We start from the raw sequence: 14,451 nt of genomic DNA, 5'->3' as shown, positions 1-14,451 counted from the left end.
TTTATTTTCTTTTGTGTTTATATTAACTAGCATTTTATTCCATGTATACACAAACCATGCCTTTATGTTTGTTTTAATGTGTGATCCATACACATATACCAAAATTAAGTTCTGTCTGATTAACTTTAAAAAGATTAGTATTTTTGTTACCACATGATTTAACAGATATTAAGCCGAATTTTGGTGTTTTTTCTCATCATTTAATTATAAAACTTTTCAAACATACGTAACAATTTAAAGAATTTTGCAGTGGATATCTGTGAGCTGACTAGATTATCTCTTCATCATTCTATCCATCCATTAATCCATCTTGGTTGTTTCATTTTTTAATGTGTCTAAAAATAAGCTTCATTAGTATACTTTACTCCTAAACATTTCAGCATGCATATATCATTGGTAGCTTGTTAAAGTGTGTTTCTTTACATAAACTCAGTTCATTTAGCAATATGTTATTTTAAAATTTTTTTTTTTACTTGTTTTACAAGTATATTTTTCTCCTTCACAATGTTGTTCTAAAATCTTTACAGAATTTAAGGCCAGTTTTAAATTATTTGACATACAAAAGTAATATATCATTGATTTCTAATGCACATTTGGACTTATGCTTGAAAATGAGTTTTCTTTTTTTAGGAATTTCTTACATACTTCAAATAAAGAATGGACCATTATACTCTTAAAGTCTGACCATCAGTATCCTCTGTGATGATTCTGCTCTCAGTTCTCACTCACCTTTGTACCCCATGCTGGGATAAAAACAGTGTGCAAAGGATCAAACTTAGCAGAACTTACCATCCTGTCTCCACAACAGTAGTCACCAATTGTACCTTCCAAAAGGCAGGAAGCTTTATTGCTTTATGTGTACATATAACTCTTGCTAAAACTGAGGGAGATATTTTGCTTTTTATTTATTTATTTATTTTTTATTTTGTATGTATTTTATTTTTTTGAGACGGAGTTTTGCTCTTGTTGCTCAGGCTGGAGTGCAATGGTGCTATCTCAGCTCACTACAACCTCCACTTCCTGGGTTCAAGCGCTTCTCCTGCCTCAGCCTCCCAAGTAGCTGGGATTACAGGGGTGCACCACCACACCTGGCTAATTTTGTATTTTTAGTAGAGACGGGGTTTCGAATTTCCTGTCTCAGGTGATCTGCCTGTCTCGGCCTCCCAAAGTGCTGGGATTACAGGCATGAGCTACTGCGCCTGGCCTTTTTTTTTTTTTTTTTTTTTTGAGACAGGGTTTTGCTCTTGTGCCCAGGCCGGAGTGCAGTGGCAGTGATCTTGGCTCACTGCAACCTCCACCTCCTGGGTTCAAGCGATTGCCCTGCCTCAGCCTCCCAAGCAGCTGGGATTACAGGCACGCGCCACCATACCTGGCTAATTTTTTGTATTTTTAGTAGAGATAGGGTTTCACCATGACCTCAGGTGATCTGCCCACCTCTGCCTTCCAAAGTACTGGGATTATAGGCGTGAGCCACTACACCCAGCCTCAAGAGCAGCAACCAAGTGTGTCCATAAAGAATGCTTAATTTTGTTGCCATGTTCCAATATTTATTAATGCCTATCCTCAGTATCACAAATCTTGGTGTTTATATTATATTATATTATGTTATATTTAGTGAATGATTTTGTTTTGTTTTGAAGTCTGTTTTTTGTTTCTGTGATGTGAGTTTAGCTTCTGACCTTTTCATAGGTCAATTTTTTATAGGAATGTTAAATATAAATTAGATCTTCATAGTGCATAATTGTATCAGATACTTGAATGGTGCATGTCCAGTAGATAATAGTGTTCCTTGTTTCGAGGTTCATCCATTTTATAACACAATAAGTAATGCTTGATTTATTCTAAAGAACATTATAGAACAGCAGCACTAAAGTTCATCCTTAGAATTTTTCTTAAACCAGAAGGTGTTGATATACCTTACACTGGTCAAGTAATCTATGTTATTTGCTACAGATAATATAAAAGTTGATTTAATTTTAAGTCTTTTTTTCTTTGTTCTCAGACAGCAAATCAAAAGGCCTCCAGTGGATAATAGATACGACGATAGCTTATCCCAAAGCTGAACCTATAGATATTCAAACCTGGATCCTTGGATACAGGAAACCAACAGTCACACATGTACATTATAGGTAAGAATTCTATATTAGTACTCAGTATATATCCAACAATACTACCTCAGTACAGTATGAATGTCTTAATATTTAGTTTTTAATCATACAGTAGAAATAGTTGGCTCAAGTTCATTCTTATGCTTCATTTTTAATACTAAAATATCATTTGAAGTAGGTATTTCACTCAGTTATAGAGATCTCTAAAAGTGATATTCTAGAGGCACTATGTTTATTCGGTTGCCTGACACTTGAGTAAAAGTTAACTTAAAGGGCAAACATCAAGGATAAATATATACTCATTTGGCTTAAGAAGGTATGTATTAATAGAGATATTACAGAAAAGGAGTCCTCATCCAGAACCCCAGAATGTTCTTGGATCTTGTGCAAGAAAGAATTCAGGGCGAGTCTGTAAAGTGAAAGCAAGTATATTATAAAAGTAAAGGAATAAAAGAATGGCCACTCCATAGACAGAACAGCCCCGGGGGCTGCTGATTGCCCATTTTTATGGTTATTTCTTGATGATATGCTAAATAAGGGCTGGATTCTTCATGCCTCTCCTTTTTAGACTATATAGGGTAACTTCCTGATGTTGCCATGGCATTTGTAAACTGTGATGGCGCTGGTGGGAGCATAGCAGGGAGGATGACCAAAGGGCACTCTCGTGGCCATCTTGCTTTTGGTGGTTTTTAGCTGGTTTCTTTACTGCAACCTGTTTTATTAGCAGGGTCTTTATGACCTGTATTTTGCGCTGACCTCGTGTCTCCTCCTGTGACTTAGAATGCCTTAACTATCTGGGAATGCAGCCGAGTAGGTCTCAGCCTCATTTTCAGCCTGTATTCAAGATAGAAATGCTCTGCTTCACACACCTGTGACAGAAATTGAATTTGTTTTTAAATCATTAATCCACATAAGATTTTCTGAATGATTAAATTGGTAATTTAGCTATGACTTACACTTTTAAATTTTTAACATTTTAATATGTCATTTGCATAAACAATAGCAAAAACATTTATTGGATATGTATGCTAGCTTCTTGTTTTTTTGTTGTAGTTTTTTTAAGTTTATATAAATATGATAGGTATTTGTATGAAGCATAGACTGATAAGGCCTGTTGGGTTTTGATCACTTTTATAGGCCTTTTAGCCTTACTGTGTTTCCATGTGAAAGACCTCAACCCCTGGCAACTACCTTACAAAGGTGAGGAATTGGTCCCAAGGAACATCACAGTTGCCACAAAAGCCCTCAATTCTAGAGGAAAACAACTCAAATTACGTACCATTGATAGTACATAGGTAGCATATTTTTATATGTGTAAACCATCAGAGTTTTATTAATACAAATGTAAGTACAGAGTTGGAAGAATTTGAATGAAAATTAAATTCTGAAATTTAAAATTACATAATTAATAGTTGGGCTTTTTGATGTGTGAGGGATGACTATAAAATTACAGTTGATTCTTTTGTGTGTGGCTTACACTGAGTAAGGTAAGAGTGTAATTCTTCGTGTCTCTTTTCTCAGTCGACTCTTTCCACAGGTTTCCCTTTTACTTAAGTTATTGAGCACTTACTCTGTATAAGGCAATGTGGTAGGCCCTGGAAGAATTGCTCTAGGAACAGTTTTATTTCCCCATATGTGAAATATAGCAAACCTTCAGTAAGTTTTTACATTGTAATCTATGAATGAAGGACACTGTTAATGTCCAAGCTAGGAATACATGGCTATTGGATGTATGACTATATGTGCATTCGATATATGTGTATTGGATGTATATAGATCTTCCTAGCAAATCATACCCCAAAAAGAACTGAGATGAGGAAGAAAACACTGTGTTGTATGGGCATTCTAGTGTAGGTGACCCTGCTTTTCTTTTTTAATCAATAAATGGAGGAAATTTTAGTTTATAATCAGGAAAAAAATGAATCAAATCATAAAGGATCATAGAAATGGAAGAAATGGCCTACTTTTAGCAAGATTACTTTAACAGGCTCTTACATTCACTTGAAACAGAGGTTCTTAGTGCTGGGGCTCATGGATAGACCTCAGAGAATTTTATAACTGAATAAATGAAATTTTGAGATTGTTTATACCTTTCTACAGAGAAAGTTCATAGCTTTCACTCTGTTCTCAAAATTATTTATGACCTCAAGAAATTAAGGACCCCTGACTTAGAGATGAAAACCTCATAATAGATAGAAGATGAGGAATGGTCAGTTTGATACAGAAAAATACTTCTAATAAAGAAAATTTAATGTGTTAAACTAGTAGAGATTAAATCATGTTATAGAATCATACTCCAAGATATTAAAGTACAAATTATGCCTGATTATGAATATGCACATACATACAAACCCTAGGAGTCTTGGGACAGGTGAGGAGATATACTTTTCTTCCCAGGAATTTAATGAAGATTATTGTCTAACCAATGTTGGACAGGAGAGGAAGGACCTGTGTTCAGAAATGGAGAGCAAATGAAAAGAGCAGAAAAGAACAGAGGTGTCCTGGTGTCAGGATAGTACTGTGCTTTTGCAAGAAGCCTGTGAGAGGGGATACGGGCCATGTCTTTAGCAGCTCCCAGGAATATAGTCTCTATCAACTATAGAGTGACTTCTCATGTATTGTTCTTGGCCATCAGGACACCATGGTGCATAGGGAAAGAAACAGTGGTTTTAATTCAGACTTTTTGTTCATTTGGTTATATTTTTAAAATTTTAAACAAGGACAAGATGTTTCAATAAAAGTTTTAAAATGCAGCATTAGAAATCACATTATATATATAAATGTTAATAATATAAATAATTGGGATTAGATCCCTTTCTCTTGTAATGTGGGGAGGTTGGCAAGAAAAACTGGGTAGTGTCGGCCGGGCATGGTGGCTCACGCCTGTAATCCCAGCACTTTGGGAGGCCGAGGTGGACAGATTACCTGAGGTTGGGAGTTTGAGACCAGCCTGACCAACGTGGAGAAACCCCGTCTCTACTAAAAAAATACAAAGTTAGCCAGGCGTGGTGGCACATGCCTGTAATCCCAGCTACTAGGGAGGGTGAGGCAGGAAAATCGCTTGAACCTGGGAGGCGGAGGTTGCAGTGTGCACGGTGGCTCATGCCTGTAATCTCAGCACTTTGGGAGGCAGAGATGGGCAGATCACTTGAGGCCGGGAGTTCGAGATTAGCCTGGCCAACATGGTGAAACCCCATCTCTACCAAAAATACAAAAATTAGCTAGGTGTGGTGGCATGTGCCTGTTACTACTTGGGAGTGAGACAGGAGAATCGCTTGAAACTGGGAGATGGAGGTTGTGGTGAGCCGAGATTGTGCCACTGTACTCCAGCCTGAGCAACAGAGCACGACTCTGTGGCAAAAGAAAAAAAAAAAGGTCGGGCGCAGTAGCTCAAGCCTGTAATCCCAGCACTTTGAGAGGCCGAGACGGGCGGATCACAAGGTCAGGAGTTCGAGACCATCCTGGCTAACCCGGTGAAACCCCGTCTCTACTAAAAAACACAAAAATCTAGCCGGGCGAGGTGGCCGGCGCCTGTAGTCCCAGCTGCTCGGGAGGCTGAGGCAGGAGAATGGCATAAACCCGGGAGGCGGAGCTTGCAGTGAGCCAAGATCCTGCCACCGCACTCCAGCCTGGGCGACAGAGCGAGACTCCATCTCAAAAAAAAAAAAAAAAGACTTTTAAAAAACACAAAGCACCTTGTAAATATAAAGCACCATTATTAAAATATATAAAGAATGATAGATTATTGATAAGTCCGGTATTTATAAATCAGCATTCTCCATATATTGGATCTCAGTCATTTATTACTTTAAAAGATGCTTTTTAAAAAATGTATTTATTACCAATATTATTTATTGTTTAGGGAAATATTTTTTATTAGCTTGCATACAACTACATTATTGAACTTTTTCAAAAGTAATGCTTATTTTAAAAGAACTAAGACTTATCTAAGGGAAACATCTGAGAGTAAAGAACTTTTTCCTCCTCCTGACCTCTTTTTATTTCTGTCAAACTGGAAGACAGCTTATTCCTGCTAAGCAAGTAGTGGGCACAGTGCATTGCTGTTCAGTGGTTAATAGGAAAATTAAACATGATTAGATTTTAATTACAGGGAGAGTATTTATCGGGGTAAAGACAAAAGTAATGTCTGCCCTTAATATAAATGTCTATTTCACTTCAGTTAGGACAGTGAGTTAAAGAAAATGATCCGCCGGGCGCGGTGGCTCAAGCCTGTAATCCCAGCACTTTGGGAGGCCGAGACGGGTGGTTCACGAGGTCAGGAGATCGAGACCATCCTGGCTAACATGGTGAAACCCCATCTCTACTAAAAATACAAAAAACTAGCCGGGCGAGGTGGCGGGCGCCTGTAGTCCCAGCTACTCGGGAGGCTGAGGCAGGAGAATGGCATAAACCCGGGAGGCGGAGCTTGCAGAGAGCTGAGATCCGGCCACCGCACTCCAGCCCGGGCGACAGAGCAAGACTCCGTCTCAAAGAAAAAATAAAAATAAAAATAAAGAAAATGATCCTTGTGCAGAAGTAGCTTAATTTTTCGTGTTTAAAATCTTGAGAAGAGATATAACCATAAGTGTAGTGGCATAGATAGATTACTAAAAGCAGAGGTGTTGTTTTCATGTGTAAGTTGATTAGTACTTTGGTTACTTGGGAGAAGGCATTCAAGTATGAACTTTGGGAAATAACTTACTTTAATTTGGGGAGGGGGAATTAATTTAGAAAATAAATACTAATATTTTTTAAAGATACATATGCTGTCTAGCAAGAGTAAACAAACATTAACATTTTGACATATTTGCTTTAGGGTATTTGTAATTGATAAAAGAAATGATACGCCATTTCAGGCCAATCAGATTTGGAAAAATCAAAGATGGTGACTTGGACACCAATATGGGAAAGGGTGATTTCTTATATACTGCTAATGAGATTACAATCTACTGTGATCACTTTGAGGACTAGCTGACTATACTTATAAATTGAAAATGCACATACTCTGTGATCTAGCAATTTCCATGGCTGGGCACATACATAGCCTACATTAGTTTGCAGAGTATTATTAAAATTACATCTGCACAGTGAGAATTATTGTCAAAGAGATGAGGGAAAAGTTATTTGTGAGAAAAATTACCAACACTTAAAAACAGAGAATAATATTTTGTAATTTTATGCCTAACCCTGTATGTATTTTTGATTAATATACCATTTTAGTCTTTCTTTCTGCTTTTACCCTTACTCCCTAAGACAACAAAACAAAAAAGTCATGAGTTTTTATATGTTTTAGGGGCTGTAATTTCAGAAATAGTTATTCCTTCAAAATCTTTTTATTACAGAAAATTTCAGACTTGTAAATGAAATCTCATGTGCACATCACACCCCCTCAACAATTACCAACTTATGGTCAGTGTTACCTCCTGTATGTTATTTTCAGACCCCAGTGGATTATTTTGAAGCAAGCCTCAGACATCATATAATGTCATTTGTAAATATTTCATTATGTATTCTCTAAAATGTAAAAACATGAAAGACCTGAATATATAGAAAGAGAATACGTGTTGTGTGTTCATAAGGTGAAGACTCAATATTATAAAGATGGCAGTTCTTCCAGATTAACCTATAAATTTAATGTAATTCCAAACAGAGTTCAGGATGGTTTTTCAAGAAACTGGACAAAAATTTGGTTATAAAATTCATTTGGGAGAGTAAAGATAAATGAATAGCTAAGATAGTTTTGAGGATGAACAAAACAAAGGAGTTCTTCCTACTAGATGTCAAGTTTAGTTACACTAATGTAATTAAAACAGTGTAGTTATAGGAGAAAGTCCAGATCAATGGAGAGATTAGAAAGTTCAGGTCAAGATTTATTTGTGAACTCACGTATGATTGAGTGATAGCCCTTTCCTATCAATGGAGAAAGGACAAACTATCCAATAAATAGTTTTGGGACTGTTGATTCACAATATGGGAGGAAAAGCTAGAATGTCACTCTGTACCATATACCAACATTAATTCCTGGTGGATTTTATCTCAACAACAATAATGGGAGCCTAAAGTATTTGGGTGGGTGCAATGAACCGTGCCTGTATTCCTAGCTCCTCAGAAGGATCGCTTGAGGCCAGGGGTTTGAGGCTAGCCTGGGCAATAAAGTATTTGAAGAAAATATAGGAGACTCTTAATGTCTTCAAGTAGGGTAGCCCTTCCTTACAAGACACAGAAATCAGAAGTCATAAATCATTAAGGAAAATATAAATATGAGTACATCAAAACTAAAAACTAGGCTGGTCACAGTAGCTCACGCCTGTAATCCCAGCACTCTGGGAGGGCTGAGGCAGGCAGATCCCTTGAGATCAGGAGTTCAAGACCAGCCTGGCCAATGTGATGACCCCATCTATACTAAAAACACAAAAAATTAGCTGATATGGTGGTGAGCGCCTGTAATCTCAGTTACTCGGGAGGCTGAGGCACGAGAATTGCTTGAACCCAGGAGGCGGAGGTTGCAGTGAGCTGAAATAGCGCCACTGTACTCCAGTCTGGGTGACAGAGTGAGACTCTGTCTCAAAATAATAATAATAATGAAAATAAATAAGTAAATAAAAATAAAATGTCCAATTAAAAAAAAAAAAACCTAAAAACTAGAGTGTTCAAGAGACACAATAAAGTGTTTGAAATGCACATAACAAAAATAAGTATTGAGTATATAGTCATGTGTCACTTAATGACAGGGATACTTTCTGAGAAATGTAAAATTAGGTGCTTGCATCATTGTACGAACATCATAGAGTGTACTTAGACAAACCTAGATGGTATAACCTCCTACACACCTAGGCTGTATGGCATAGCCTGTTGCTCCTAGGCTACAGACCTGTACAACATATTACTGTGGTGAAGACTGTAGGCAATTGGAATACAATGGTAAGTATTTGTGTATCTAAACATAGAAAAGGTACAGTAAAAATACAATATAAAAGTTTTTTTGTTTTTTTTGTTTTTTTCCCCCCCCGAGACAGTGTCTCTCTCTCTGTTGTCCAGGCTGGAGTGCAGTGGTGCGATCTTAGCTTACTGCAGCCTCCACCTCCTGGGCTCAAGCAGTTCTCCCACCTCAGCCCCCCGGGTAGCTGGGATTATAGGCATGCGTCACTATGCCCAGGTGATTTTTGTATTTTTAGTAGAGATGGGGCTTCACCATTTTGTCCAGGCTGATCCTGAACTCCTGGGCTCAAGTGATCCACCCACCTTGGCCTCCCAAAGTGCTAGGGTTACAGGTGTGAGCCACAGTCCCTGGCCAGTACAAAGGATTCTTAAAATGATACGCCTACCATATATGGAGCTAGTAGGACTGGGAGTTCCTCTGAGTGAGTCAGTGAGTGATAAGTGAATGTGAAGGCCTAAGATATTACACTATACTACTGTAGACTTTATAAACACTGTATAGGCTACACTAAATTTATTTTAAAAATAAAGTAATTGTGCTATGGCATTACAATGACTATGACATCACTAGGCAACAGGAATTTTTCAGCTCCATTATAATCTACAGGAACCATTGTCATATATGCAGTCTGTCGTTGACTGAAATGTCATGTGGCACATGACTGTATATGTAAACAGCTCAACAGTTTTTACAAATCAATAATATTTAAAACGCAGAAGAGGCTGGGCGCGGTGGCTCAAGCCTGTAATCCCAGCACTTTGGGAGGCCGAGACGGGTGGATCACAAGGTCAAGAGATTGAGACCATCCTGGCTAACACGGTGAAACCCCATCTCTACTAAAAAATACAAAAAACTAGCCGGGCAAGGTGGCAGGCGCCTGTAGTCCCAGCTTACTTGGGAGGCTGAGGCAGGAGAATGGCGTAAACCCGGGAGGCGGAGCTTGCAGTGAGCTGAGATCAGGCCACTGTACTCCAGCCTGGGCGACAGAGCGAGACTCCGTCTCAAAAAAAAAAAAAAGAAAAAGAAAAAGAAAAAAAAAACGCAGAAGAAAATGTACAAAAGACACAAAGACTTTTTGTTATTTATAGAAATAAAAATATATGAAAAGATCAGAGAAATGCAAAACAGGGCAAAATGCTATTTTTTTCTTATCAATATCAAATATTGGTGAGCTTTTAGGGAAATTAACACACACAAATCCATGCAGCCAATCTGAAGAGCAGTTTAGCAATATTTTAAATTATCTACGACATAACAATTCTACTTGGGGCTATATATCCTAGAGAAAGACAGGATATTACTGCAAGATATTTTGTAAGAGTAAGAAATTAGAAATAATCTAAATGTCCATTAGTAGAGGGATGACTAAATAAAATATTGTGTATTCTTTTTTGTTATTTTTTTGCTCAGAGCAGAGAGCATTAAAAATATCATGTATTCTTCAAAGGAATATACTAAACAGATTTTTATTTCTGAGTGCTTGACTCCTTCACTAGTATGTCTAATAGTCCTCTCGTCAGAGGCATTTGAACTGGAGCAACTCCATCTTGAGTAGGGGCTGGGTAAAATAAAGCTGAGACCTACTGGGCTGCATTCCCAGATGGTTAAGGCATTCTAAGTCATAGGATAAGAGGTGGTGGCATAAGATACAGGTCATAAAGACCTTCCTGATAAAACAGGTTGCAGTAAAGAAGCTGGCTGAAACCCCCCAAAATCAAGATGGGAACAGGAGTGACCTCTGGTTTTCCTCACTGCTACACTTCTGCCAGCGCCATGACAGTTTACAAATGCCATGGAAACGTCAGGAAGTTACCTTATATGGTCTAAAAGGGGAGGCATGAATAATCCACCCCTTGTTTACCATATAATCAAGAAATAACCATAAAAATGGGCAACCAGCAGCCGTTAAGGCTGCTCTGTCTATGGAGTAGCCATTCTTTTTTTCCTCTACTTTCTTAATAGACTTGCTTTCGCTTTAGTCTATGGACTCACCCTGAATTCTTGCAGAAGATCCAAAAATCCTCTCTTGGGGGCTGGATCAGGACCCCTTTCCCATAATACTCTCTCAAACTGAACTGTGGATTTTCCTAAAAATACATACTCCCTCATAGCCTTTACCATCTCATTATTGATAACAGCCTCCATCCTTCCTGTCACTCAGATCAGAAGCCTTGGGGTCATCCATGGCTCTTCTTTTTCTCTCATATTCTGCATCCACTCAGTTAGGAAATCTTTTTGCTTCTAAATTTAAATACATATCTCCTGACCACTTCTTTTCACCCTGGTCCTAGCCACTATCACCTCTATCCTGCTCCTAGATTACTACATAACCTCCTAATGTGTCATCCTATTTTTACCTTTGTCCCCTGGCGAATTCCAACATAGTATCCAGAGTGCTCCTTTTAAAAGTCAAATGGTGTCAATGCCAGGCTCAGAATTCCGTCATGGCTTCCCATCTAAAAACCCCCGAAGTCTTACAGTGGTATCTAAGGCCTTATTTGACCTCTTCCTTCTACTCCTTAGTCATTCCCCTGTGTCTATACTGGCTTTCTTGCTGTTACTGAACATCCCAAATGTATTCCTACCTCGTGTTCCTACTGACTGTTTCCTACTCCACAAAGAGTCTTCCCTTGGAAATCTGTATGAAGATCGCCCTCACTGCCTTCAGACCTGCTCAAATGTCCTCTTTCCACCCTACTTCAAATTGCAGTTGTTCCCCTCAGTCTAGTATGCTTAAGTGGATTTGGGATGATTTTCTAATGATACTTCTTGTATTTGAGAGTTATAAAAATGGTATTGAAAGCCCATTCCATAGAGATAATGTCACACCATTGGTACCAGAATTAAGCTCTGAAAACCACACAATAGAAATGTGTGTTTTGTCACATATTAACATCTCTGAAATTGGGAGACATCTTAAAATCAATGTAATAATGCATTGGTTATAATTTAATTGGACATTTGGCAGGCAGCACTTCAAACAAAAATCTAAACGATAAATACTGTTCCTTTCCCCGCCTCACAAAAAAAGGGCAGGCAGCATAGTGACTGCCATGTGGTTAGAGTTCAGCTGTTAACAGTGGGTGCCCCTGGGGAGGGACTTGTACTTTTCACTGTACTATTTAAGTGTTTTTTACAATATGCATGTATTCTTCAATTAAAAATAGCTAATTGAAAAAAGAAATTGCCCACAGAATTTGGGGTTTTGGATTAATAACTTTGAATAATTGCAACAAAAGCATTTTCATCTGGTAGGTATAAAAATTTAATAAGTTCACATTTAAAATGCATACCATTTAATAAGATACTAAATAGATTTTTCCCTTTTAAATCAAGGATATTGAAATACTCAAATTACATAGTCTAGATTTTCATATTCTACTGTTTTATCCATAATTTAAAACTGAGCTTTAAGAGATTTTAATTTACATAATTATTTTTTGACATAAAAGAACAAAGTAAAATAAGATTAATATAGTAGGCTGGGCACAGTGGCTCATGCCTGTAATCCCAGCACTTTGGGAGGCCGAGGCGGGCGGATCACCTGAGATCAGGAGTTCGAGATCAGCCTGACCAACATGGAGAAACCCCGTCTCTACTAAAAATACAAAATTTGCCAGGCACAGTAGCGCATGCCTGTAATCCCAGCTACTCGGGAGGCTGAGGCAGGAGAATCGCTTGAACCTGGGAGGTGGAGGTTGTGGTGAGCCAAGATTGCGCCATTGCACTCCAGCCTGGGCAACAAGAGCGAAATTCCGTCTTAAAATAAATAAATAAATAAAATAAAATAAATATAGTAACAATCAGTTATTCAACATATTGGGGACCAAGTTTTAGGTCAGCTTTTTGTAATAACTGTGAGTAACTCGAATAACGTATATACCCTTGGATACAATAATGATGTATGTTCAGGTCTTTGCCACCCTCAGCCCCAGCCCCAAAATTACTTATCTAATGATAATATTGCCTTTAAAGATTTTTGAGCTAATAGTTACATTTTTTTTCCCCTAGTAGAAGGAAACAGTGTCCTATCTTTAGTTTTTCTTACGCTAGGATTTTTCTCTATCATTACTGATAATTATTGATAATGTCATCTCTACTTCAGCTATCTAATAATTTTCTTCTTGTCTGCTTTTCTTATCATTGCTTGTTTATTATTGCTTTGCCTCCATATCCTGCTTTTCCCTAGAAAAGTCTGTATGTTTTTTGCCATCAGCCACTCTTCAGAGCTACCAATTGGAAAATGGAAAATTACATATTAAATTTAAACAAGTTTTTAGTTCTGCTTCGCTGTTGTTATTAATGTTCACTGCCTAAAGGTTTTTATTTTCCACACCAGCAGGTTTTCCCCCTTTCCTTTAAAAGCAATTAATAAAACTTTTTATGGTTGGGTATGGTGGCTCATGCCTGTAATCCCAGCATTTTGGGAGGCCGAAGTGGATGGATCACTTGAGGTCAGGAGTTTGAGATCAGCCTGGCCAACATGGTGAAATCCCATCTCTACTGAAAAAAAAAAGAAAAAAAAAATTAGCTGGGCATGGTGACATGTGCCTCTAATCTCAGCTACTTGGGAGGCTGAGGCAGGAGAATCACTTGAACCCAGGAGGCAGAGGTTGCAGTGAGCCAAGATCACACCACGGCATTCCAACCTGGGTAACAGAGTGAGACTATGTCTCAAAAGAAAAAAACAGAAAAGCTTTTCAGTTTGATGCTATTCAGGATGGAGACATGAAATAAGTGGTCTCAATTGAGGTTTGGCTATATTGTGAATCAAAGTCTGTGTTTCTATAATGATGTTGAAGAATCAGGTGAATCATCATTACAAATAAGGTAAAATTTCCATTCTCTAATTAGAAGATATGCCTAATTTCAGATATTTAGAAAAAGTATACGTGAAATAAGTTTTTTTATGTTACCATAGTAAGTCAGGGTTCTCCATAGAAACAAAATCGATAGGACATATAGATGGTCCCTGACTTAAGGTAGTTAACTTCATGATTTTTTTGACTTTATGATGGTGTGAAAGTAATAGACATTCAGTGGACACCACAGTTTGAATCTTGAATTTTGATCTTTTCCCAGGCTAGTGATATGTGGTACAATACTTTCTTGAGATACTGGGCAATGGCAGTGAACTGCAGCTCCCAGTCAACCACACGATAATGAGGGTAAACAGCCAATACTCCACAGTGTACTATGTTGCCAGTACTTTTTGGATATTGTGTTTTGTGTTTTCACTTCCCATCATCTCTACAAAATGCCCATCTGTGTGAAGTTAAACACTTTATTATAGAATAGGCTTTGTGTTAGATGATTGCCCAACTGTAGTCTAATATAAGTGTTCTCAGCACATTTAAGGTATGCTAGGCTAAGCTATGATGTTCAGTAGTTAGGCATATTAAA

General features: G+C 37.9%; 1 protein-coding gene across 6 annotated transcripts in view; it reads left to right on the top strand.

Annotated features, from left to right (window-relative positions):
• The window catches only part of LPGAT1 (lysophosphatidylglycerol acyltransferase 1), a 94,714-nt gene that overhangs the window by 56,783 nt on the left and 23,480 nt on the right, over positions 1-14,451 (top strand). For all 6 annotated transcript variants that reach the window (XR_002729919.3, XM_023203813.3, XM_023203812.2 and 3 more), the window contains one exon: positions 2,003-2,129. Coding sequence is in view for 5 of the 6 variants with exons in the window: in XM_023203813.3 (XP_023059581.1) it covers positions 2,003-2,129 (127 nt within the window). In the remaining variant the exon portion in view is untranslated. The remainder of the gene's footprint in view (positions 1-2,002; positions 2,130-14,451) is intronic.

Source organism: Piliocolobus tephrosceles, chromosome 1 (assembly GCF_002776525.5).
Source record: "Piliocolobus tephrosceles isolate RC106 chromosome 1, ASM277652v3, whole genome shotgun sequence".
NCBI classification, from domain to species: domain Eukaryota; kingdom Metazoa; phylum Chordata; class Mammalia; order Primates; family Cercopithecidae; genus Piliocolobus; species Piliocolobus tephrosceles.
This window is presented reverse-complemented; position numbering and strand designations above follow the sequence as displayed.